Genomic DNA, 27,172 nt, shown 5'->3' on the forward strand with positions numbered 1-27,172 from the left:
AATGTCTAGAAAACATGTTTCTCGTGTAGAATTATGAGTCCAAGAGGGCATTAAAGACACGAACTTAAAAAAGCAATTTCGCAGGCATGCATCATATCCAAAATACGAGTATATTATATAAATAGTAAAAACTGTAGCATGTCAAAGCTGAAACTAAATTCCACGACTTTACCTTGAAATTCCAAGTTAAGGCAAATCTTCTATGCTTTCAAAATATAGATCTTGGCGAACTATCAAAAGAATAATTAAAGCGTTGGCCTAATATGTTTGTTCAGCTTTTTTTCTCCACGTTTTTTAAATGTACTAGAATCCAAAACTTCCATTACTAGTCTCTCAATTAAAGATCCCATCATTAATCAATGGCAATGCTACTGCAATTTTAATTATTTCCCAAAGCAACCTCAAAGGAGACGAGCATGCATCGAAAATGTTAAAAAAAACATAAAACAAATAAAAAGATTCCCCAAATAGTGACATATAACAATAAGATAATGAACCACTAAGAAAATGAAAATTCAATGCATGTCAAGGAATTAAATCCGAAATCTTTGAAAGTGTAGGATTTTAAAGCTATTGGTAAATTTAGTGCCTCACTCTTAGGAACAAAGAGCTTCCTAGATATTTCCAATACTTTTCAAGGCATTCCTAGCATATGATGCTAATGATACGAAGGATTCACTAAATATTAGAGCTCCTAATGATCATAAATAGCTTTACTTCCCACAATATATGCAATTGAATCTCAGTCCCACAGTCATTTTATTAGGTTCTCCATAATTCACTTTTGAAGTACTCCAACTACTGCTCCTGCAATAACAAACACAACTATTTTACAGCTCTCCATTATGATAGTAAAGCATTAGAAACGAGAATACTGAACATCTACATTGAAAAGCAGGAATTATATTGCTGGTGGAGAAAAAGTTGAGATGCACAAGTCTAGAGTTTGTCATCCCCTACTACAATTCATACTCAAAGCATAAAGAGATAACACCATATGCAATTATTGACATCCTCCACTTGAATCACACACAAGGGACTTAGAATTCATCTTTGTTCCCACAATTCATACTTAAAGCATAAAGATGTGGAATACTATTTTCTCAAGCAAATCGCCCCATCAAAAACACTTAGAAAACAGATGACGCAAGGGAAAATTTGAAGGATTCAATACTTATCTTGAAATGCAGAATCTTTGCAGATCTTACTAATTTTTTAAATGCCAAATATAAAATGTTTGGTGATATTTTTGTAAAAATCAAATTTTGAGTATTTTATATAATTTTTTGAAAATTTTGACGATTTTTAGAGAAATATATTTTTGTTTTATAGAATTTGAGCAATTTATTTAAGAAAAAAAATATGGAAAATTTTCACCAAATGTTCATTTTATGTGCCCTGATGCTCCCCTAGACAACACAAAGTGTCATATAAATAAACACAATTAAGAGGCACTAAAGATTATTTCCACAACCAAACATCGCTGCCTGGTACCCAACTAAGGTGAAAATGTTTACTTTGATTCCTGAAAAATGTTTAACATGTAATGCCACCACTTACCTGGTATCTAATGTTTCTAATACCACCACTTACCTGGTAAGTAAAGTTTTGAACCATTTAATGTCTTTTTCAAACCCAGAAGACCATTTTTAGAAGAGCGTATGTGAACTAACATAACTCCATTTAACCCCTGAAATTTTCAGCTATGAGAGGGATCAAGAAAAACCAGAGAGATCTCTCCCACCCTGGTTTATAACATATATACGTACAAAGACCAAACAGCACCTCAATTCTCAGTGCAATAAATTGTTTTCATACTGTCAGACAAAACACCATGGATTTCGATGCAATAGATTTTACAACAGAGTTTAAGAAAATTTGTGAAGTGCTGATATTTAATATTCTCCAAGCAGTAGTGGTCAGTCTAATAGTTAACGTTTACAATCTGACTGATACGCTAAGTGCAATTTCAAACTAGAAATGCATATTAAAATTAGGTTAGAAATTTTTTAAGTACAGAAATGCTTGAACTAAACCTTGTTAAATTGCAGTAAAAAAGAGATTACAATTTCCTCAAGGTAATTAACTTATTTAAGAATACAATTTGCAGATGTTACATGCCAAATTTTGCTAAATATCACAGGAAAGCATAAAATGAGCTTTCACATGAGTTCAAAATAAGACCAATGCCCTGCGGGATAAAATGACTCATTACCTCCCTTAAACTGAATCATTCCCTACACTACTTGCAGCTAGAGTGGTTGAGGTGCATTGGATGTTGAGCATAAGTCAGCTTTACACATTGGTCTAACTCGATCCCTCAGAAGAAGGGGGAAAAAAGACAATTTGTAACATTGACTCTAACCATAGCTCTGAAAACAATGAAATCAGAGAATGAAGTGGGATGAAAATTAGAAGCATAGGAAACCAATACAAAAGCTGGCCTCATACAGACATCTCATTAACTACGAAGTTTATTTGAATTGCATGCATATTTATTTACTAACAGCAGTGATTAACAGTATTCACCAAAAACAGAAGAAGTTAAGCTTAAACAAAAAGTTGATTGATGAAAGGAATATGTAGTTGAAGATTTTGACCTCCAAAGACATGCTACAGATTATCCACTGTTTCAAAATACCAAACATTATAGCATCATCTTCTAGCAAACCCTTTTACCTGATCACAAGCCCTACAGTTGATTTATCGTGCAGTGTCTTGTGTCTCAAATATAGTATATGTTAGGGCACTGTTAACACAAAAACCTTGACTACATTAGTTAGTGGAGACCACTTGGTGCATCTTTAGACACAACGTCCATTATCATCTTGGTGTCACCATCTCATCCCAGGTTGGTGCTTTTCCAGCCTTAGAAGGGTGTCCCTAGCTGCTGCTTCTGATCTGCAAATCAACGAGGAAAGGATATATCAATGAGGAAAGGTTGAATCTGGCAAGAACAGTCCCTGCTCCCTGAGGTACGGAGTAAAAAGCAACACATAGGTCCATCTGCAAGTGGAGAAATCCAATGGGGTATCCAAGTCTATAAATACTACCAGATCAAGGTAATTCAAGTTTCTTGTAACTGCTGGGCTGGTGAATCATACAATTCTATCATGGCCACTTCAAGACCAAGTGTAGCATAAGGGCAACCCGAGCACTCTGTCATGTCAAAGCTGCAAGTAACAAAGTCTGACTAAAAAAAGACTGAGCCTAACCCTAACACTATGAACCTACAGGGGTCTGAATAACATTCGATCATAAATTCTCATACAACTAATGGAAGAACAAATCCACATAGCATATGAAACAGATAAACTTAATCCAGCAGGAGAATTACAGTAGCAAGAAGATAAAATTAACATGCCAGAACAAAAGACAAGATGAGGACCAAACTACTCATATTATTGAGATCAAAGCCTAAAAACAAATTACAAGTACAAGGGAAAATGAAACCCCAAAATCCAATCCCTTTCTCCATATCTGAAAACTAGTTAAACAGATATAAATATCATTTCTTCTAACTTGTGCAACTTTACTGGCCAAGAATAGTCAAGCATGCGCACTCTAATTGAACTTTGAACTTCATTGGAACTGATGTAGCCTATCATGGAAAGCGCATTAATCTCTAGATGTAAGCAGTTAAGGATGCATGCAAGGTGCACATAACTGTAATTGGATGGATAAGGTTCAATTAAAAATAGACTACGTGTATCCACACCAACTAGTGTGCCCTCGTGATGGACAAGAGTAAATTCCTTTGCCATTAATAATCTTGACCCAAACTACTTCTATGGATAAGACAAAATCTTTTCCAAAAATATATCGGGTGAGGGATATTATTAAATTTATTACTTATTTGCATCTTTATTTGCACCTACATGTCAACATCCTCACTCATCAAATTATAATTATGGAAACGATTTTTTCACACTCCGACACACGGCACCATCTCTGCAACCAATCATCGCTTTGTAAGCATCATGGTAATGCCTAAAAGTAAGGGTTAAAAATACCAATGACTCATAAAAAATAGGAACCTTAAAACAGCAAATTGATCTTTCTAGAAAATAGGAACCTCCTGAAAAATAGGCACCTCAAAATGACAAGGAAGACATGTAAATACAAGTGTCTGACACGAGATACGGCAACCCGGAAACATGACACAGATGACTCTCTCTCTCTCTCTCTCTCTCTCTCTCTCCGGAAACATGACACATATGACTCTCTCTCTCTCTCTCTCTCTATATATATATATAGTTCACAGACCCCAGAGATTGGTGACCGCTACATCCACAGAATATTTGTACCAGGCAGATCCACCCAAAGGGATCACTTCCTGCCAGCTCAACCACAGAGCCTAACCCTGAGAGTGTCGAGAGAATTGAACCTGTGACCTCTCAATAGCAAAGATGCTTTAACAATGACTCGACCAAAACCCTTGGAGCCATATATATATATATATATATATGGCCCCAAGGGTTTTGATCAAGTCCTGGTCGTTATAATTTACCATGATTGACTAGCCAATACAAAGTTGAGACTCGAGTCCCCTGAGTACCATAACTCATTCTAACATGCATCTTTCTGAGATAAATTACCATAGTAAAAAGTTCTAGCCAAGCTTAACCACAGTTATAAGCAGACAAATTTGTCTTGCCTCTGATCTTGTTAGTAAGTAGTTAGGTATCAATGGATTTTGAACAACACCAAAGATTTTTGTTTTCGTTTCCAACATAGATAGGAAGTGCGCAAACAACTTTCTGGCTTGGAGTAGAAGCAACCAAAAGTATTCCTTTTCCTCCTTGTCCAAAAGAGGTTTTTATCTCTTTCAGCATCAAAAATTTCAACAAAAACAACACGTGATCCTAATTAGTGAGCTTGTTTGAAGAAACCATCATTGATTATCAATTATGATCGGAAAGGCTTAACACCTATCCAGTTTTAATGTGTCATATAAGCAACAATATATTTCAATAGAATCATACTCTGAAAATTATGGTTTTGAAGCAAGCACCACCTTTATGCTTCTATTCTCCGACCTCTTGGAGGGACACATGTCTGAATCGCGGGACATGCTGAGGGTACATGACGAACACACATTTCGCAGCATGTGTCATAACACATGTCATGTGAACAAGACAGGTGCCAAATGGGTGTCCAGCATGTGTCTTCACGAATATGTGACCGACATGCCAGATTTTTGACATGTGAGCGTTTTGGACGTGTCAGGTAACCTCGATAGCAACATATATGAGCATAGACTAAAATTGGCAAATTCAACTCGTGTGCTTCCGAATACCAAGAATATCTCCTTTCATTTTCCATGCAAGCCCTACAACACCACCCCTTAAAAATAGCAATGTTTCAAAATAACATGTATAAACTGGAAGAAACTCAGCATACATCAGTAAAACCATGAATGTGCTATGAATCAACACCGAAACTCAATCTACAAAAATAGAAACAGTTCCCATGTGTGAACAGATCTCTAAAACAAATGATCTGTCATTATTATTATTTATACCAACAATCCTCTTAAGGATTTTCCCCCAATGAACTAACCTGATGAGCAGATCTAGAAGTTAACATGAGAATTGCATAAGCGTAATTTTGGGTGTTAACAATGGTTCCATGTGGGGAAACTTGAAAGTAACACCTTGTGGAGCATTGAGAATCTCAGAAATCTCTGAATTAGCAGACCAACCAATTGCAATTCCTTGAAGTTTGTAGCTCAGGGAGGTACTTCTGCGCAGGCTTTGTGTTTAAGCATGCAGAAGTCACCCACATCGCCTTAGAACACTTGCTTTAGGTTGCGCAAGTTGCTAATGTAACTTAGCCTAAGTCTAACTTAAGAAAAAGCACATATTAATATGTTGGCTTATATAACTAAAATAAAACTTAGGAAAGTAAATTATGTATTTTAGTTAATAAATTTTTATTTGAGTCGTTGATTACAAGTGAGGTGAGATCTAATCTTAGCTTTCAATCACTTTGAGGTTAAGGTTAGGGTTAGAATTAGGGTTTTGGCTCAATGTAAAGTTATAAAAGCAAGGCTAAGGTGAGGAGAAGACACATAACAACTGCACGGGATTGAAACAGGCATCTCAGTGAGAGTGTGAAGGGTCTGAGAGAGTGCAGAGGGTTTGGAGATCAATATCTGCAAGAGAAAGCAGATCTTCTAGGTCAAGTCCGGCATATTGTAATCTGTAATTTCTCAGTTGGGCCATTTTCCTGGTTCGGCATATTGTAATCTGTAATTTCTCAGTTGGGCATGTTACCGCTCAAATTAGCAGGGGGCCTAAAAGGGACTCTTAAAGGGGCAACTGCTAGGTCAAGGGCAACAATGGAGACTTCGCCCACTATCACCTCAGCTAAAACTCCCTACTCTTTACAGACTTTCATCGACGGGAGGAGACCCAGTATATGGAAAGTCACTTGTGAAGGATGAGTCAACAAATAGATGTGAAGTGACCTTAATGATCCTTTTCCTAGAAGGAGCTTAAGAATGGAGCTTGCTTGCTCTACAAGCAAGGTACAAAGCTTTCTAGGATAAGGAGATGAGGATTGAAGGGCTAGGTTAGAGGAATATGCCTTGTAAATGATTTTCGCAATCCCTAAAATCCTTATTGAACTTGATGTTGGCATTATGGCATAGGATTGGAGCTATGGCACAGGTGTTGTCCTTGATGGCAACTCTCTTTGGTAACAGATCTCAGTTCAGGCTTTCAGAATGAAGGAAAAGACATATACGCAGGTTCATCTAGACTAAGACGCGTATACACGCGGGTTATACGTTTCAAAGGCGCGTATGCGTATACACACACTTTCATGCAAGGAAAAGCGCGTATATGTTGGAGAACTTATCTTTGGTCCGTGGTAGTTAGTCCTTGGTATTTGAACCTATGGTTTTGGACCATGGTACCTCGTCAGAAGTGTTGATCCCAGGTATTGGGTCCATGGTATTGGTTTATTATGGTTTTGGACCGTGGTATTGTGGAAGGCCTAAAACTATAAAAGAGGAAGGAGATCATGTGGCAAAAGATCATCTGAATTATTGTTGAATATCTGATAAAGTGCTAGATCTGGAATACTGGTAATTGGGTTATGGTGCAGATCTGGATCTGAATGAAGGAGGAACCTTAGCACAAAGAGAAGGATAAGTTCTCTTGATGGATCATAATCTTTAAGCTTGAATGATAGTATCTCTGTATGATTTTGATCTGTTACATGTGGCGCTTGCTTGATCTATAAAACTGATAATCTGGGTTAATTGGTGTTTGAATATCTGAAAGAGCGAATTATTTTTTATAGATCTGTACGCAGGTTCAGTGAAGCGAAGGTGCGTATATACGCTGGTTCAGTGAAGGAAAACAGCGTATACGCAGGTTGTTCCATACGCAGAAGCGTATGCACGCAGGTTTCAGGTTATTAAAGTAGCGTATATATTTTGAGTTGTGATCTTGCTGCTTCTGTTTATTGCTGCAGTGTTCTGGGTTCAGATTTGGTGTGTGGTTACTGTTACTGTGATCTGGGTACAGTCGTCAGAGAAGTGTTTATTTTGATTCAGTTTTGATTGGTGAAAAGGTGATTGGGTGATGCAGAAATTCTTGATGTTTGATTGATGCTATTTGTGGATCCAGTCTGAAAATTTATGAAACGTGGTCCCTGAAAGAAAGAGAAGGTTGTAGCCTTCTGTAGGCCAGCACCTATGTACTAGTATCTTGGCTAGTGCAAGAGCTAAGGGGGTTGTAGCTCCCATCCAGGAGAAGCTGGAAAACGAGAGAGAGTTGTAGCTCTCTGCAGGTTGCAGCCTGCGTACTGGTAAAGGACTGCACCAGTACAATTGTAAAAAGAAGTTTCTAATTAAAGAAAAGATAGAGACGAATTGCAGCAGGTGGTTTTCACCCACATTGGGTTTCCACCTTATATCTTGTGTTCTTGTGTGGGATTGTCTTTCTTCTCTGTTTTACTGTTTCTGGTTACTGGTTAGTTGATGCTTAAATACAGATTAACAATCAACATCAGAAAGATAAAGTAAATTAAAGGGTTTGCATTGTATACGCGGGTTTCCTTCTGTATAGTTGCGTATATACGCAGGTTCAATTAACTGAAGTAGCGTATATCATTTGATTTTGAAAAATGAATAATTGACTTGATAACACTGATTCACCCCCCCCCCCTCTCAGTATTATTTCCTACACTTGATTTCCCAAGTGGTTCTTGAAGAATTAACTTTTCAAAGGTTAAGGGGACCACACGGGAGCAAGTGGACCCAGCCTAGGGTAAGGGGAGGGAGTCTAGCAACCAATGATGATCTTAACTCAAACAAGGGAAAAGGATCAAAACAAGAATTTCCACTTAAAGGTGTGAAATAGATCGTATGAGGTAATGGCCTAGGAAACACCAGGGCAAAGTTTGATCTCAAAGCTAGGGCTTGTGATACCTCACAATACCACCATCAAATTTCTTCAATTTTGGAGGAGACCTTGAGGACACACCAGCACAGTAGAAGCTAGGAGATCGAACTTTTTCTATGGCTACGTTGTCGGGAAAGTGATTCCCTAGGTGACCCAACTTGGCTAGACCTAGAAAAGAATGGGAAAGGTGATGAAAAATGGCTCTTTGAGTGACCACCTATTAGTAGATCAGTGTCTAATCCCTTGGGGAGATAGTAGGAGAATGATGAGAAAGGACTTCATTTCTCGGTCAATGAGGCCTCAAGGGATACTTCGCTTGGCCTTTAGGGCAAGAAGAAGTGACCTCAAAGCTTTATACTTCGCTTTGCAAAAAGAGATGGCTTATAGAGATAAATTCAATGGTAGAATTATGCCTAGGAGATTTCATTCAACATACATGGCCCATACATTTAGAGATGCTATATGGAAACAATAATTCCGCAATTTCGCAATTATGCAATGCAACAATTAGCCCTAGTATAGCGAAAATCCCATTCCAATGCATATGATAAAGTAAAACAAAAATAGCAGTAAATACGTGTACTTACATGTAAGAGAACATATCCAACCATCAACAATTTGACAATAAAGAAGCTTCAAGATAAGAAAATCCAATCCAAACATCAAAATTCATCCTCAAGAAAGAAATGCAAAATTCTCAAAAGAGAAGAATGATCCAATCCAAAATGATGATGCCAAATGAATACATGTCTTTCTTATTTACACACTCATTAGGAGTTCGAATTACATAATTTGAGCCTACATTAGCCCATCAACCAAAATCATGTGCAAATAACTATCTATTGGAGACAAGCCCACCAAACTAGCTCATAAATAAAATAATAAGCCTCCCAAGAGGTCAAATGATAAATAATGCATGTCGTTGGGCTCTCTATGAGAGCCTAATGAAGTCCATAAGTGCCAAAATGATGAGTTGGACTTCCAAAAGTAATGGACAAGGGGTTGGGCCTTTGTCCTCCACATAATAAACCTATGGTGCTCTCAGTGGTTGTGAGGGCACACAAGTGACCTCATGGGTCTCCAAGTCGAAGATGCCTGTAGGCCATTTGTAAGGGCTCATATGATAGTGTAAGGGATGCCACATCAACATACAAGTCCTAGGTCATCTGCCAAGTGCATGGTACAACTGTGGGGCAAGCTTTTCAAAGGTAAACGAGGTGCATCTTCCTCGTCCAATAGGTGAATCTCGAGCAATCTCTGAACATCTATGGGGATCCATGAGGTTTTGTCTATCGTTGTGGAGGCCCATGGCTCTCAACACACACCCTACATGTGCCAATGTATCCCTATGGAGGGTTAGGGCCCCGTATAGGGAGACCAAACCCAACATGGAGACCACCTGCAATCCTGCATAAGATCCAATGTGTCCCCTAGCCTTTCAGTACAACAAATCATAAAGGAAATCGACTAAAAGAGCTTACAAGCCATGGAACACAAGCGGGGACTTCATAATGGCCTGCCCTTCCATAATGGGCTTTGGTAAGTGCTAATGTCTCCAAGTTCCAAATAGGGTTAACCAAGTATCCCATTAGATGGTTTCTACTTCAAAGGGGATAATGTGTCCAAGGTACATCCTTTAAAAGGTGGTGGCATGTGATAAAGAGATGGATGGAGTAGGGAATGAAAAGAGGCAGTCTTGGGCCACATGCTTGGGTACAAGGGTAGCTAGTAAAAGGGAAGCCCACACTTGGGTATATAATGTATAGGAGGGGGCAATCATGGTACATGAGATGTCCCGGCCTTGATTTTTCCACCCTTCTTTATATGTTTGTTGCCCTTTTATGATTTTTCTTTAATTAACTGCTCGAGGCTCAAGGGGTAAGAGCATAATGTGTGAGATATAGCAGTGGATACCGCCTTTTAAGGTAGGACGGTCCATTGCCCACCAAGGGTTGGGACAATCATGGGTTCCTATATGATGAAGGAAGCTCATAGAGCCTGTAGGAACCAAGGTGATGGCCATGATGATGGGGTAGAGCTCATGTAGTGGCTTTTGCGTGGTGCTAAATATGTTTGTCCCAGCCATCTTTTGCATTTTGTGGTACATTTTCCTGTTGAATGTGGCCAATTATGCTTTTACTTTCCTTTTAAGATACATCAACCTCTGGGGCATCATTCCAGGCCCGACCCAAACTGTGGGCAAGGGGAAGGGGAGAGCTAGCCCTATGTGGACTCAGTGGAGGAATGTGAGAGAAATAATGAATGGGGTCATAATGAGTGGAAAGTGGGCAATATATGTGGATGAGGGAGCGAGACCACGCAACCAAAATCAGGGTTTCCCATGAAATACCATCCCTAAAGCCAAATGGTCAATAAAAGAGATCCCACGGGACTAGAATCCAAGGTTAATATCCAAAAAGGGTCTAGGGGACAAGAGCATAGACCTAGCCCATTATTTCCGTCGAATCCCCCCATTAATCCATGCCCAGAAGTGTCCATGATAAGCAAACTACAATACTCAATTACCAAATGACAAGGCATACATTTAGGTTCAGGAGGCCCACCTTCAAACATACGATCATGAAAGATGGGTGAGGGACTACATGGTTGGCTCAGGTGGCAAAGAAGTGGCACAACGAGCTAGTTGGTGGTTGCAAGGCGTTGTTGGCTGTTCGCTGAGGACCATCTTGGAGAAAAGAATTATCCTAAGGATATCACCCACAAAATGGTGGGTAACGGGGCCATTATCCTAGGAAAGAGGCCCATCTAATTTCTAAGTTTTATGAAATATTAATTGATTTGTTGGGCAGAAATATGTCTCTCGTTGCGATTCAAATCGTGTAATTTGCTTCCGTTGAATATTATGTGTTAGGAACTTAGCCATGTATTTGTTCACTAATTAATTGCTTGGAATTAAATACCAAGTGTTGGGTTCGTGTAGATTCTAACATGGTATTAGAGCTTCAACTCTTTATCGATCTCATAATCGCATATGCCGAGTTTGTACCAAAATGTCGGCCCCAAGTTTGCCGAGGATCATACAAACCAAACAAAAACAAAAAAAAAGCGACCGAGAAATTTTTTATCCAGGCTATATTTTTTTTGTAGCCACGGAATTATTTAAGTAAACAAAAAAAATCACTGCAAGATCATGGCCAGCAAATTTGACAACCCACCAGCCATTAGAGCAGTCAATTGCCACAAAGACCCAACAACCACCAAGATCGGCTAGTCGACCAAACAACACCAAGCAATGCAAATCCATAGGCAGTCGGGGGTTGCAAGTGAAGCAGTCAACACAACAAGTTGAGGAAACAGAGGCGGTGACAATCAAGCCACTTAGCTACCAACCCAATTGCCAAATAGTGAGGGGCCGCCAATCATGGATGTGATTCGACGAGAGAAATCGCGACAAGGTGGACATGATTCGACAAGAGAAATCGCGACAGGGTGGACGTGATTCGACGAGAGAAATCACGACAGGGTGGACATGATTCGACGAGAGAAATCGCGACAGGGTGGACATGATTCGACGAGAGAAATCGCGACAAGGTGGACGTGATTCGATGAGAGAAATCATGACAATGTGGACATGGTTCGAAAGGAGAAATCGCAATAATGTGGACGTGATCAAACACCAGCTGATCAAGGACATCGACAAGGATCTCCAGGGTTTGAACCATGCACGTTGAGAACAAGTTGAATGTCGGCTAACTCAGGCATAAGGTACCCAGCACAAATCGCGTATAGAGGCAAAGGAAGCCACCAAGACAATTACCCACTAGGGAGCCAACAAGACCAAGAGGCGATAGACAGGGCCTATTACCCACCAAAAGTGGGTGACCCCAAAGGAGAATTTTCTCCTACTTATCTCTTCCAATTGACAACCAACAGCCCCTAATAGCCACCAAGTAGTCGATCTGATGTGTCATTTATATCTCCACCTACATCAGTCATATGTTTCCTTGCCCATTTGTCAAGAGCACATGTTGGAAGGTGGGATTTTGGTCAAACGGTACTTTATTCCTTTTGCATTCAAGTGCTTACGCTTGTTAGTATTTTGTGCATTTGGCATGGATTATGGGGTACCTTGGAAGAAGGAAGGGTTTTGACTGTAATCTTGTTCCCTTATCTTAAATGGGGGGTTAATTTTCAACCATAAACCAATGGGATTACCCCTAATGGCCCAATGGCTTTAGGGGGGAACTACTTGGAAAACTTAGATTGATACAGTGTAGTCCCATATCTCCCTATTCCAAGCTTACCACTTTCCATCTCACATTATAGGCCCTTATTCCACCTCCATTCTTCGGGTTCAACTGACCATGTGTCCTTTGCGATTCGGCACTCACCTTCACCATCCACATACCTCAATCAGGGCTAGAAATTTTCCCCGAGAGGTTGATGCAGCTAAAAGTAAAGAAAAAGCATACGATGGCCACAAGAAAAGTAAAAGAAAATAAAATTATAAAAATGAAAAAGATGGTCGAGACATTTAATATAGCATGTGGGCAAAAGCAAAAGCATGTGCTCTACCTCACTCATATATATGGCCATCACCTAGTTCCTAGGCCAATGTTGCCCTATCTTATAGAAGACAAGGAACCCTTGAATGTCCCAACCCTTGATGGACGATCAACAACCCCATCTTAAGGGGGTAGTAATTATTATACATCATTCAAAGCAAGCTCCAAAACCTTTGAACTATGAGCAAGAATACAAAGAGAGAATCAAGCAAAAGTGAAACAGCGAATAAGAGGAGTGGAAAAATATGTTGATGTAACTAGGTTCAGTGTTCATAAATATGAAATGTGCTCTTGATTCTTGTATATTGTAAAATAATAATAATAATAATATTATTATTATTATTATTATTACTATTTTGTAGCATGGGTTTCATGCTCTAAGTCAATTTATTTGTAGGTCAAGCACCCATTAAGTGCTTCTAGGGTTTGTCATAGAGTTAAGAAGTCAATTGAGTAATTGTCATATATGAAAGACCCCATTGGACACTTTGTATCATGTAAAGAGAATTTTTTTAGTCAAAAAGAGTCAAAAGGCTCCCTCCATGACCAAGTCGGCCTTCAAGCAGTCAAGTCGGCCTCCTTAGGGTTATTCAAGCCTCATAAGAAAACTATATATAAAGATCCATTGACCTCATTTGAAGTGCATCCAAGCAGCTTGTTGAAGAACAAGTAGTCTAACAAGAAAAGCGAAGAAGAAGAGAAGAAAGACAAGGTAAGACCAAATTTTAAGAAGATTGTTTTGGGCCATTCCTTCCACACGTGCGAAGTAAAGTAGGGTATCTTTCTATTGCAGCAAGGACGAAAATTTCAGACATCTAAGGGAGCCAAAATCAAGTGCCAAATAGATCAAGTTTGCAGGTCGAATTGCCAAGGGAGAGAAGGCTAACCAAGCGAAGGCGAAAGGAGACAAATTCAGCCATATTCCAACCACACGTGTGAACTAGGGTTTCTGCAGTAGAGGTTGAAAATTGCAGTCCTAAAGCAAAGGAGAGGTCGAAATTTGAAGTTTCGATGCAGATAGACTAGTGTTGACTCTGTGGAAGAAAAGCTCATCAAAGAAGAGGTTGACTTGGTCTTGGAGGGGTCTTGGTCAAGGGTCTTAGGTCTTGGAATTCGTCGTTTGAAGATTCTATAAAAAGAGAAGAATTCTTGTGGGTTTTCCTCTCAAGAGGAGAGGCTTTAGCCTTGGCTAGCAACCTATATTTTGTATCCTCTTGTCTCATTGATTTTCATAGTTTGGTAGTTGTTTGATGATAAAAGAACACAATAATAATCAAGTGAAAGGAAAAGCTAATAACAAGTACATCAAGTTAAGTAAAAGAACATCACAAGTAGTTATCGAAGTAAGAGAAATCACAGGTATGATAGGATGCATTATAGCAGAGATATCATAATAGAGGCATAGAAGGATAGCCAAAGTAGAAGTCTATATGGTTGAAGCAATCATAGTACATGATTGAAAGGAAGTAGCTCATGGCATCTTCATTGGAAGCATAGAAAAACAACCAAGTAAGCAGTTTATATGATTGGAGAAAGACCTCTAGCAAGATAGAGAAAAAGATCACTATACATCATCATCTTTATAGAGAAGCATTTGCAAAATGAGGATCATCAAGATCCTCGATTAGATTCTTGGTTAGAAGATTCACCTCTACTTAAGAAGAAGCAAGTGATAGTCTACATTCCACCGTGTGTGGGATCCATAGTTTAGAAGGATGACAGTATGATGACAAAGATGTGCAGCATGTCAAGTCGGTTGAAGCATTGTTCATCTTCAAGCAAGGAAAGGAAGTTGCCAAAGAAAGTCTAGATGACCAAAAGAAGGAAGAGGCATGTATATATTTGATAGATAAAGTCATGTCATCATATGGTTGCAGATAGAATGGTTAAAATGCTCTATCTCATGAGCATGATGAAAGAAGAAGAAAACTCTTCCATAAGAATGATACATGAAGGCATGTAGACAATGTGCCTTGAAATCTTCTACATATCGACAAGATGAAATCAACATAAGATGACCTCATAGAGAAAATGAGGTGGTTAACAAGTATAGTTCTTATGTTGAAGAGACTATGCATAGAAGTACCTGAAAAAGCAATATGTAAAGAAGGTGAAAGAAGAGTTCATGAAAGATGAAATCAACATAAGATGACCTCATAGAGAAAATGAGGTGGTTAACAAGTATAGTTCTTATGTTGAAGAGACTATGTATAGAAGTACCTGAAAAAGCAATATGTAAAGAAGGTGAAAGAAGAGTTCATGAAAGATGTATCTATAGTCATGTAAGATAAGTAATCAACATCTAATATCAAGAAGGATTAGCTATGGCATCTCCCTGAAGAAGGTACGAAGACCCTGATATGTTTGTTGAAAAAGAAGAACCTTGGTAAAGTATGTCTTGGAGATGGATTCATACATGTGTAGGATGTTGATGTTGCAAGAAGTTGATGTCATGATGAAAGACCATCATAAAAAGGTAACTTTGATTTAATATTCATTTTTTATTTTGAGGAAACATCTAGTTGGGTTGAAACAGGGCTACCGAAAAGAGGGTTGTAGAAGTTCATCTACGACTAAATGGATTGAAGATCATGAAAGAAACATGACTTTGAAGAGGTAGTTGTATGAAGGATAGCTAGATGTGGACTGAAGATCACTTTCCAATGAAAAGAAGGATGACAAGACTATTGGTTCAACACTATGTTTCGTTGAAATGAAGTGATGGAGAAGAGTGTCGATGCCCTACAAAGAAGTTCTAGAATAAGAAGGCTCCATGATGAAGAAATTGAGGTTCATCCATGACGTGATGTCAAAAGAAGGAGCTCTACAAGCAGCATAGTACCATGATCTCCACCGAAGAGAAGATAATTATTGTTGGTATCAAGTCCCTAGTTAAGAGGGAGCTTGGGCAAGTTACCAATTAAGAGGGAACTTGGGCATATTCCTTTTATAAGAATGAGTAGATCCTCCCTAGCTAAGAAGGAGAGATAGACATCATTCTTGTCTTCTTTATGAAGAAAGAATGGAGGATTGAGTAAGCATCTGAATTTCGATACTCTTTGAGGATGAGGTAGGGCATCCAATAGGTAAGAGTAGTCGAAAATAAAATTCCTTGAGAATGTGTTAATCCAAGACAGGAACGATCTTAGAAGGACATACACCTTGTGAGCATTCAGATGGGGTATGTGCATTGAGAGACAATAAAGAAGGTGTCTATAAATCATTTGTCTCCCCAGCATTGTGCTCTAATCTTGTGGAGAGATAGAGTTGTTAGTCAAGGCCTTGCTATATGATAGCGTTGGTTGATATGATGAGATGCACTAATATAAGCTAAATAGATAGCCTATGAGATGGCTTACCAATCCGACTCTTCTTATGAGAATTCTTCAATATGAGAATGTACAAATACCTTGTATGTTTTATGAATACCTCCCTAGTTAAGAGGGAGTGTTGAAGTATGTAACTAGGTTCGGTCTTCATAAATATGAAATGTACTCTTGATTCTTGTATATTGTAAAATATGTATATTTATATATATATTTGTAGCATGGGTTTCATGCTCTAGGTCAATTTATTTGTAGGTCAAGCACCCATTGAATGCTTCTAGGGTTTGTCATAGCGTCAAGAAGTCAATTGAGTCATTGTCATACATGAAAAACCCCATTGGGCACTTTGTATCATGTAAATATAAATTTTGTATGTCAAAAAGAGTCAAAAGACTCCCTCTAAGACCAAGTCGACCTACAAGAAACAAGTTGGCCTTCAAGCAGTGAAGTCAGCCTCCTTAGGGTTGTTCGAGCCTCATAAGAAGACTATATATAAAGATCCATCGACCTCATTTGAAGTGCATCCAAGCAACTCGTTGAAGAACAAGAAGGAGTTTAATAAGAAGAGCGAAGAAGAAGAGAAGAAAGACAAGATAAGACCAAATTTTAAGAAGATTGTTTTGGGCCATTCCTTCCACACGTGCGAAGTAAAGTAGGGTATCTTTCTACTGCAACAAGAACGAAAATTTTAAACATCTAAGGAGTCGAAATCAAGTGCCAAATACATCAAGTTTGCAAGTCAAATTGTCAAGGGAGAGAAGGCTAACCAAGCGAAGGAGAAAGGAGACAAACTCAGCCATATTCCAACCACACGTGTGAACTAGGGTTTCTACAATAGAGGCCAAAAATTGCAGTCATGGAGCAACAGCCAAATTTCTGAAGGAGAAGCCGAAATCTGACATTTGGAAGCAGGTAGATTGGTGTTGACTTTGTGGAAGAAAAGCTCATCAAAGAAGAGGTTGACTTGGTCTTGGAGGGGTCTTGGTTAAGGGTCTTAGGTCTTGGAATTCACCATTTGAAGATTCTATAAGAAGAGCAGCATTCTTGTAAGTTTTCCTCTAGAGAGGAGAGGTTTTGGCCTTGGCTAGCAGCATATATTTTGTGTCCTCTTGTCTCATTGATCTTCATAGTTTGGTAGTTGTTTGATGATAAAAGAACATAGTAACAATCAAGTAAAAGAAAAAGTTAATAACAAGTACATCAAGTTAAGTAAAAGAACATCACAAGCAGTTATCAAAGTAAGAGAAATCACCTAATCTAGCTGCCCGATTTCTCAACAAAAACAAAGGCCAAGTTGGCAACCCATGCACCCACAATTGCTCCCTCCTCACATCTATACACTCAGGATATGATATATTGTGACAATCAAAGTTGTAAGAAGCTTGTTGAGAACCCAGTTTTCCATGACATGTCGAAGCACATCGACATCAAGTACCACTACATCCGGAGCATTATTCAAAAAGGAGCGGTGAGGCTCCAACACATCTCTATTGATGAGCAAGTTGTTGATATTCTTACAAAGCCTTTGCCTCGAATGAAGTTCATTTACTTTATGGATAGGCTTGGAGTGGTTGAGAATCTCTCCCTTGGTGAAAGGGAGAGTTGATGTTGTAACATCTATGGGCTTGGATTGCTCCCTTAGGTCATGGGGTTTGACTAGGAAACCATGGTTTATGGTTGGGGAGATTGGCCCTATAAGCATCAAAGCCTAGATTGCTCCCTTGGTCATGGGGTTTGACCTAGAAGCCATGGAGTTTAGCTAGGGAGATTGGCTCTATAAGCATCATAGCTGGATTGCTCCCTCGGTCATGGCATTTGACCTAGATGCCATGGAGTTTGGCTGGGGAGATTGGCTCAATAAGCATCAAGACATAGATTGCTCCCCCGGTCAGTCATGGATACTTGACCATATTGCCATGCGATTTGGCTAGTGGGTTGAGCTTGTGCCTCATAGCATCGGGCAAGTATTTAACATTCATGACATGTGACATCATGTGGGAATTGTAAACGGGCCCCAGGTTCATCTTGGGTCAGGTGGAGTTCCTAACATCTCTCCAAGTGGTGACTTGTTGAGTTGGTGACTTGTTGAGATTGGCTCAGTAAGCATCAAGGCCTAGATTGCTCCCCCGGTCAGTCATGGATACTTGACCATATTGCCATGGGGTTTGGCTAGTGGGTTGAGCTTGTGCCTCATTGCATCGGGCAAGTATTTAACATTCATGGAATGTGACATCATGTGGGAATTGTAAATGGGCCCCAAGTTAACCTTGGGTCAGGTGAGGTTCCTAACATGTCTCCAAGTGGCGACTTGTTGAGTTGGTAACCTAGTGCGCAAGGATTTAGGAGGATTCTAGTGCGCAAAAGAGAGCAAGTCAAGGAGGCAACAAAGGAACAATTGTGTGCTAGAGGGCCGAGATCAAGCAATGATCAAGGCAAGTCGAGATCAATTGTATCAGCTGAGATTTGTGAGAAGAAGCATAACGCTTTCTCAGAGACAAATTGCTTTGTAATAGATCCAATTGCTCAAGAACAATCAATAAAATTCCACATCAAGGAAGCAGGTTTTCCCTGTTGGGTTTCCTGAGAAAACAAGTGTGTCAATTTGTGTCATGTGTTTTATATCTCTTGTGTTTTTATTCCGTTGCTTATGAATTGTTAAAAAACTTTATATCTTGGTGAAAGTAAACGAGTTTTCAGTTATTCATCTAAGTAGTTGCATAATTTCATGGAAATTTAACATGGTATCAGAGCAGAGATCAGTATAAAGACTAGCACCAGATTGACCTGTTAGCGGACAACATAGATCAAGCAGAAGGCTTGAGCAATTCTATGGATAGCAGTATGTCGTTCCTAGGACTAAGGTCAGATTACCGTTTAGAGGCAGCCTCAAATTTCTGCTCATGGAAGGGCTAGATCTCAGTGATGTTGGAAGATAATAGAGTGCTTGAATTTGTAAAACAGCGAATAGCTCCACCTTAAGATGCCCAACAGTTGATCCAGCATAACAAGAATGACACCAAGGCGAAGAGGATCATTCTTGAGGGGATCAGTGATCATAGTATTCCTCATCTCCATGAGTAGAAGACAGCATATGAGATGTTCCAGTTATGCTAGGAAGCTTGCTCTCAAGGAGAAGTTAAGAAGTATCCAGATGAGTAAAGGAGATTCCATAATCACGTATCTTTTTAAGTTCACTCAAGTTCGGGATGAGCTAGGTGGAGTGGTCATCACTATAGTAGATAGTGAACCTGTGAATCCTACGTTTTCGAGACTTCATAAGTCTTGGGAGAATTTCCAGGATGTAGTAAGTGGCAGAGATCACAATTGAAAAAGACTATGAAGTGACTGCGTTTAAGAAGAGATCCGAAGAGGGACGAGAGCTGGGAGATCAACTCCAAAAGAGAACGAGGAGAACTCTGCCTTGGCAAGCAAAGGTAGCAAAGCCAAGGGCAAGAGGCGCCAAGGAGAGGTCGAGTCCAGTCAAAAAGGCGAGAAAAAGAAGAAGGATTTGAGCAAGATCAAGTGCTTCCATTGCCATGAGTTCGAAAAATATGCAACGAAGTGTCCTAATCAGAAGGAGTCCAGTAAGGATCATGTAGCTGCATCAGCTGAGGTAGATGTGTTTTCTGCTCAATTCGAGAAATATTTCTCATTGATAGCTTGCATGGCAAGCTCAGCAGACAGCAGTGTATGGTATACTAATTCAAGAGCATCCTTCTGCATGACAGGGAACAAGGAGTATTTTATTCACTTAAAAGAGAAGGACATGCAGTTTCAGATTGAGCTAGGAGATGATGGCAAGTACGTAATTAGGGGAGTTGGTACTGTCAATTTTGAGAGGGAATCAAGTAGCTCTATCCATCTCAGAGATGTCCTCTATGTTCCAGGCCTAAAGCGAAATCTTATTTCAGTAGCTACCCTTGAGGAAGAGGGTTATGATGTCACCTTCAACAAAGGTAAGGCTTACCTCAAGCACTTAGCTTCTAGATGTAAGAAGCAAATAGGTGTGAGGAAGAAGAACCTATACCTGCTACAAGTTGAGACAAGCACAGCCTTGCGCGGCAAGGTAGGAAGTGCATAGAATAAAGACATGAGGGTTGAGGAGAGCAAAGCTCTAAGGGAGTCATTAGAGCAAGAGCAAGATAGAGCTCCCAAAGAGGAGCCTCAAGCAATATCACAGTTTGAGTCTCAACTAGTTGGCCAGTGGGTCGACGAGTGGGATAACGAGGAGAAGAGACCAAGGGGAGTGGAGGCAGCCACTCAATCAGAGACTCCCAGTACAGGGAGAGTTCGAGCCAAGTGGGCAGACAAGTTGTTTAAGGGGGATCAGGAGAGAGTTGGACCTCCCAATACCACATTCAAGTAGAGTAAGCAGCCACGGAGATACACAGGTTACATGGCACTTATGACTGAGGTGATAGACTCAGATCATAAGAGCATGGTTGGAAGGAACAGGTCTTCAGATCAAATTCCACAGTAAGAATCAGGGAAGTCTTCTAGATCAGAGGGAGCAGTTGCAGCAACGGATAACGTGGTGGCGTTGAAAATACTAAAATAGATCCATGTAGACAAGGTTCTTTCAGAATTACCTTCCTCGCTAAGAGGGAGTGTTGAAAATGTAACGAGCAAGGCCTTTTGGCTTGTGCCTTAGTCAGTGAAGACCTCGAATTATCCTTCTCCCAATAGGAGTGTGAGCTCATGAGTTAGACTTCAGTTAAGATGTGTTTATTTCTAATTTACTGGAATAATCATCAAAGTTAGCATGCGCAAAGTTGGAGCTTCAGTTAAGTGGAGTTTTCATTAGTTTGACTACAGAACGAGGTGGCAGTTACAAGTTCAATTAGAGCGAGTTAGTCTTGAATCTTGACTGAAGGAAGAACGAGTTAGGAACTCTAGTGTTGATTGGAGAGAGAAAGAGTGTCACTCTCAGTTAACTCATCAATCAAAACTCAGGTTCTAAAATAGAGTTGGGCCTCCTTGCATGTTCAAATTGGGTTTCATAAAGAGGAGGACGAAGGCACAGGAAATCCATAACGTGCACAAGGTTTGTGAGACAAGATAGTGGACGAGTTTGTGAGAGTCTTTGATTATGGAGAGTGTAGAGCTTGTATCCTAAGAAATAAGAGATCACAAGTGCTCTACAATTTAGGAGATTGGTTGTGTGCAAGTTTTGAGGAATTGGGGTCCTAAGAAATAGGAAGCAGAAAGTGCACAAGGAAATAGGAGGAATTGCGCTAGCATTTAAATGTCTCTTGTGTGCTAGGAAATAGGGACCTAGTGCGCAAAGATGTAGAAGGCTTCTAGTGCGCAGAAGAGAGCGAGTTTTGCAGAACAAGTCAAGGAGGCAGTAGAGGGACAATTGTGAGCTAAAGGGCCGAGATCAAACAGTGATCAAGACAAGTCGCGATCAATTGTATCAGTTAAGATTAGTGAGAAGAAGCAAAACACTTTCTCGGAGACAAATTGCTTTGTTTTAGATCCAATTGCTCAAGAACAATCAACAAAATTCCACATCAAGGAAGCAAGTTTTCCATGTTAGGTTTCCTAAGAAACAAGTGTGTCAATTTGTGTGATGTGTTTTTATATCTCTAGTGCTTTTATTCCGCTACTTATGAATTGTTAAGAAACATTTTATCTTGGTGAAAGTATACTAGTTTTCAGTTATTCAGTTATACATCTGTTGTCGCACAAAGTGTCTAGGCACCGTGACAACACTCAGAGTAAGGGTTGTCACTCTAATCCTTACTCACTCCGTTTAGACTCTCTCCTAGGCAAGTCAAGTGGGGTAGTCCCTAAGGTGAATGGATGAGGATAGCCTATGGAACACAGGCTCTAGGAGATTTTAAGGATGAACAATTTGATGAATTTAAAGCAAGCCTCAATCAATTAAGATAGGTAGATTAAAATAAGACACAATCACAAAATATAAATGACTACAGACCAATGCCTTTTATATTTGAATTAACCATAGACTAAATAAAACAGGTTATCCAAAGAAACCTTATAGATGTGGCAAAGCGACGATCATGGACAATTAAATGTAAAATACTCGAAACTTTAACATGCAGGATGATCTAGCAAAATTAATCTTTATCTAACAGTCAATATGATTTTTAAAACATTTATCGCACCTTGACCATAGAAAAATCATGAAAATTTTAGATTTTGCACTTAACACCAGAAACACCAATGAATTTTAAGTTAGCATTTTAAGTATTCCTTGGGCAATAACTTTAATGTGAAAAATGAAGAAATAAAATAAATCAAAGGGTTAATGAATCGAATTTAAAAATTAATGTTTAAAGCGCAAATACACCTTTAATTTATTTCATTTTCAAATTTTAGATTTTTTAGAGTTTTTGAAGTTTTTTCAATGAAAATAAAAAAAAATTAAAAAATCACAAGTTAAAAAAAAAAAGGTAAAAAAAGAAAAAAAATCAAAATCAAAAATTAAAAATATATATATACATAAAAGTCAAAAAACCAAGATCGAATTTTTTAAAAGGAAATGAATCTAACCTAAGCTTAAAAACAAAAAAAAAATCGGATTATAAAAAATAAAAATTAAAAATCAAAAATTAAAAAAAAAAAATATATATATATATATATATATATATATATATATATATATAAAAGTCAAAAAACTAAGATTGAATTTTTTAAAAGGAAATGAATCTAACCTACCTAAGCTTAAAAACAAAAAAGAAATCGGATTATAAAAAATAAAAAAATCAAAATCAAAAACTAAAAAAAAGATATATATAAAAGTCAAAAAACTAAGATCAAATTTTTTAAAAGGAAATGAATCTAACCTAAGCTTAAAAACAAAAAAGAAATCGGATTATAAAAAAAAGGGGGGGGACCAACCTAAACCCTAACGCATACACTAAAAAATATATAAACAAATGGAACCAAAAAAAAAAGGGAAAATCAAATTGTTTTGTTGTTTTACTGTGTATGCAGGTTGAAAGAGTCGACGACGGCAGAGGAATGGAGATGGACAGAACGCGAGGAAAGGCTACAGAGAGGGGAGGTGGCAAGACCGAGCGGGAATGGAGAATGTGTGCAAGTCGAGGGAGCGATGGGGAAGGGAGCTACGACAGTAGATGGGCGATGAGGAGCGATGAAGCAGCGGAAATCTAGGCGGAGTTATGAAGGACGCGAGGGAGGATGGAGCACGATGAAGGGAGAGAAGACTGCGAGAAAGGTCAGAGGGTTGGCAAGCAAGCAGAATGGTATGGGATGGCTGCGGCTAGCAAATGGCGGCTAGGAGAAACTGCAGTGCAAGTGAGGGAAACGCAGGTTAGCAGAGTAGAATGCGTGGAGGATGCGGGGTTTGGAGAAGAGCTGGAATGGAAGGGCCATGGACGGAGCAGCAAAACAGAGGAATTTCAAAGGGCTTTGCAATGGCGGAAATGGCAGCAGAGAGGAGGGTTTGGGCAGGAGATAAAGAAACTTGAAATTTCCAGAAAACCTTAAGATGAAGACAGTAAAACAAATTCGAAATTATTTGTTTAGAAAACCCCAGGCAGCAAAGAAACTGAAACCCAAAACTTACGATAAACTCAAAAAAAAAACGAATTTCACACCAATGTACTTTTATGCTTCATATTTGTTAGTGAAATCCCTGTAAAATTATTTCCATATTTAAAAAATTTAAAACCCTTGGGCCGCAAAACGCTGGATAATACCTTGAGTATTGACTTGGAACATCCGCTTTATTATTACTTCTTTGTTACCATTCCCACCTACTTCAGATCTTACCCTCCAGGGCCTAGATCTAGCTTTGAATCAAACTTCACCTTCAGATCTGCAACCTGTACTTGAAAACAAAAACACCCAGATCTACAAAAAAAAAACCAAAAAACCCAAGTCAGAAAACCCAAAAAATATTATAAATCTATGCACAGAAAAGGCAGATCTATCAGATCTGGGAAGTGTGGGTCCAACTCCGCTCCCAGATCTAATAATCTAAAGCTCTCAATAGCCAGATTCATCAATTTCGCACATAAAAATTTTAAGTTTTTTAAATTTTAAAAAAGGTGCTTAACTCAAAACCTCTCACGCATCACCAATAAAAATCTTATGATAAGCCCAAGATCAAATTAAGTTGGACACTTCAGAAAACACGGATCGGGAGTTGGTTGGTCCAACTGAAAACTTCCCCAGCGCCCGATGATCTAAAAATCAAGATTTTCCTGCAAAACGCAATCCAGCCATCAAAATAGAGCAAGAAAATGATAATAAAATTCAGATAGATAGAGATACCTACTATTACATTCAACATTTAAATTACCACTTAAACCCCAGTGACTGAGCAAGATACCTGTACTCAAATCACTCTTCAGAAGTTATCATCAATGGCTAAAAGAAAAAAATTACGCATGAAAATGACACATCTTACAGTATTTCCATGAAGAGTAACACAGGCGAAAATTAACCCCAAAGTCCTTCTTTATTACTCATAAAAAACTACACGAGAGCTTTTCGCTTAGCACACGACTCAAAGATCGAATCGATCAACTGACAAATGACCTCCTATTTAAAGATAAATCTTCCAACGGCTAGTTCGAGTGATCCTCGTCAAAGCAATCTCGACCGTTGATGAGGATTAAAATTTCTTTTAATCTTATATGTCAAAATATTAAATTCTTGAAGAAATTCGAATTTTTCAATTAAATGCATTTTAATTAACTCAATAATAAAAATTTTGAGTTAATTTCCTCATAAATTTGACTTTGACTTAACCCCTAGGGACCAAAGGCTTAAAATTTAGCAAAATAATTAATTTACCTTAGTCCCAAGACCTTTTAAAATTTGAATTTTAAAGACCGACGAATTTTGCCTTTGGAGAATTTAAATTTACCTAAGACCTAGAATTAATTAAATTTCTGGCTTAGAATTTTAATTAATTTTTTACCAGAAAATTTAATTAATTAACCTATGAGGGGATAAATTATTTTTCCAATCCTCAAGACAATTTACATCCTAATTTTCATATCTTTTACATCATAAGGGGGAAACCCATCTGTATTAGACCCTCACAGACTACCCATTTCTGTGACACAAATATAATCCAGCAGACTAAGCAATTTGTAATAAAATAACCTAACCAAATAGTTAGGATTATTCCCAAATCACTTTTACATAGACTCGATCTATAACACTAAGACCCGCCTAAGATCCCAGTAACAAAATACATTCCGACTTTGTGGTAAGACTGAAGGAAAACTCTGCCGACCCTCCAAGAATGGGTTAGTCAGACAAAAAACCTCCCAGAATGTAGATCGTCACCAGAAAAGTAGGTTTACCTAGGCAATTACATACATAACACGAATCTGCTGAGATTATTTACATCATATACATGCAAAATGGGTTTATATTATAACATGATGATCAGACTAATGATGATAGTTGAATGACACGGACACATCGATCAAGCGCTATCCCTTTTGCAAAAAAAGAGGGTGTACTGCTATGCGTTGTTGACACATAGTGGTCAACAACATCTAAGTAGTTGCAGAATTTCATAGAAATTTAACATTGTGCATCATTGTTTTATTGTGATCTCTATTGCCCAACTGTATTAATCGTTGAAATTTTCGAAAGTGTAATTGCTTTATGATCTGGAATGTGCTAAAGAAGTAATTGTATCATTGGAAGTAATTATTTGGCTGAAAATTTGTGCTTGACTTAATTGCACATTAAAATCAACACTTAGGTCGCAAGCATAAGGTCGAGTTTGGAGTTGTGTTAGCCGCAGAGAAGACAACAAATTAGGCCTAAGGTAGCCACAAAGCGAAGGTCGAATTAGGCCTGAGGTAGCCATAGTAAGAGATGGCTGAATCAAGCCTATTGTAGCCACAAATGAGAGTTGACTTAAGTCTGATTTGGCCGCAAAGAAAGGGAGTTTAAGGCCGCATTCCAAGCCTACTCAAGCCAAAAGGAAAGAGGAGTTTTAAGGAAAAGATAAGGATTGAGGTTAGCAGCAGTAAGGCTTGTTTAGGCCACAGTTGGTAGATCAGGCTTAGCCCTAGTTGGGCAAAAAAAAAGGCAGTTTATGGGCCCAATTTGACCACATTTCAAAGAGCAAAATCAATGAACCAATCTCAGCGTAAAATAGTGAGCAAGGTTAAACACTCACATTGGCAGCGAAATCAAGGTGTGCCTTTTCTTGCATCATGACCAAACCTCCTTCAAGGTGATATGATATGAGGTATGACTTTTCAAATTCTAGTATGTGTCAGAGCCTTTCTCTTGTTTGTACATATTTGTTTATGATTACACTTCACTAACAGTAAGATCAACAGTTTTGTTGAGATCTAGTCTAACATCCGGATGAGAATGATTAGAGAGTAAATGTTTTAAAAGGGACAGATCTACAGTAGCAAGTAGCAGACATGAAGTTTGATGGTTCAAGTTTTCGCAATGATAAGACATTGATAATGCGACAAAGTTTGTTGACGAAACACCATTGCATATAATCTTTGATCTGAGCATGTATCAACAAAGGCAGTAGTGAAGTTATCAGTGTTTGGATGCTATTGTAAGTGAGTCATTATCCGTAGTACGAAAGCCCACAAATTCTTCTTCTATCTTTTATCTTAAGGGTGGTTGGGTGGTGCAAGGCGGAGATTGAAGTCTCCTTCATGTTGGAGGCTAAGAACACTTCATGGTGGCAGGGTGGTGCTACGAAAGCAGACTAATGCCAACAGTGTGTTGGAGCATCCTTCTAGGTTGGAGCCTAAGAACACTTAAGGGTGGCAAGGTGGTAATAGGGCAGCAGACTAATGTTGGCAAGGTGTTGGAGCATCCTTCCAGATAGAGCTAGTAAAAACAAGGTGTTGGAGCATCCTTTTAAGGAGTTGGGGCAAGGCTTCCTGATAAAACCAAATGCTTTTCC

At 38.8% G+C, this 27,172-nt stretch overlaps 2 protein-coding genes across 3 annotated transcripts in view; one reads left to right on the forward strand and one right to left on the reverse strand.

Moving 5' to 3' along the window:
* Positions 1 to 476: 476 nt before the first annotated feature.
* Positions 477 to 27,172, reverse strand: part of LOC149193996 (NADH dehydrogenase ubiquinone 1 alpha subcomplex subunit) — a 35,515-nt gene continuing 8,819 nt past the window's right edge. Inside the window, exon 3 of one of the 2 annotated variants that reach the window (XM_089404987.1) lies at positions 477 to 807. The gene's annotated coding sequence lies outside the window, so the exon portion shown is untranslated. Of the gene's footprint in view, positions 2,902 to 27,172 lie in introns of both variants that reach the window. The other variant, XM_089404988.1, reaches the window with a different exon arrangement.
* Positions 19,934 to 20,350, forward strand: LOC149193997 (uncharacterized). The gene has a single exon (XM_089407501.1). It carries the CDS (start codon positions 19,934 to 19,936, stop codon positions 20,348 to 20,350), a length of 417 nt encoding a protein of 138 aa, XP_089263627.1.

Source organism: Pinus tabuliformis, chromosome 2_2, assembly GCF_031772625.1.
Source record: "Pinus tabuliformis cultivar Carrire ecotype Pingquan chromosome 2_2, CPIR1, whole genome shotgun sequence".
In the NCBI taxonomy this organism is placed as follows: domain Eukaryota; kingdom Viridiplantae; phylum Streptophyta; class Pinopsida; order Pinales; family Pinaceae; genus Pinus; species Pinus tabuliformis.

Bases quoted from the DNA above. Each gene is read 5' to 3' on its own strand.
- LOC149193997 (XM_089407501.1), top strand. From the start codon at position 19,934: ATGGCAAGCTCAGCAGACAGCAGTGTATGGTATACTAATTCAAGAGCA.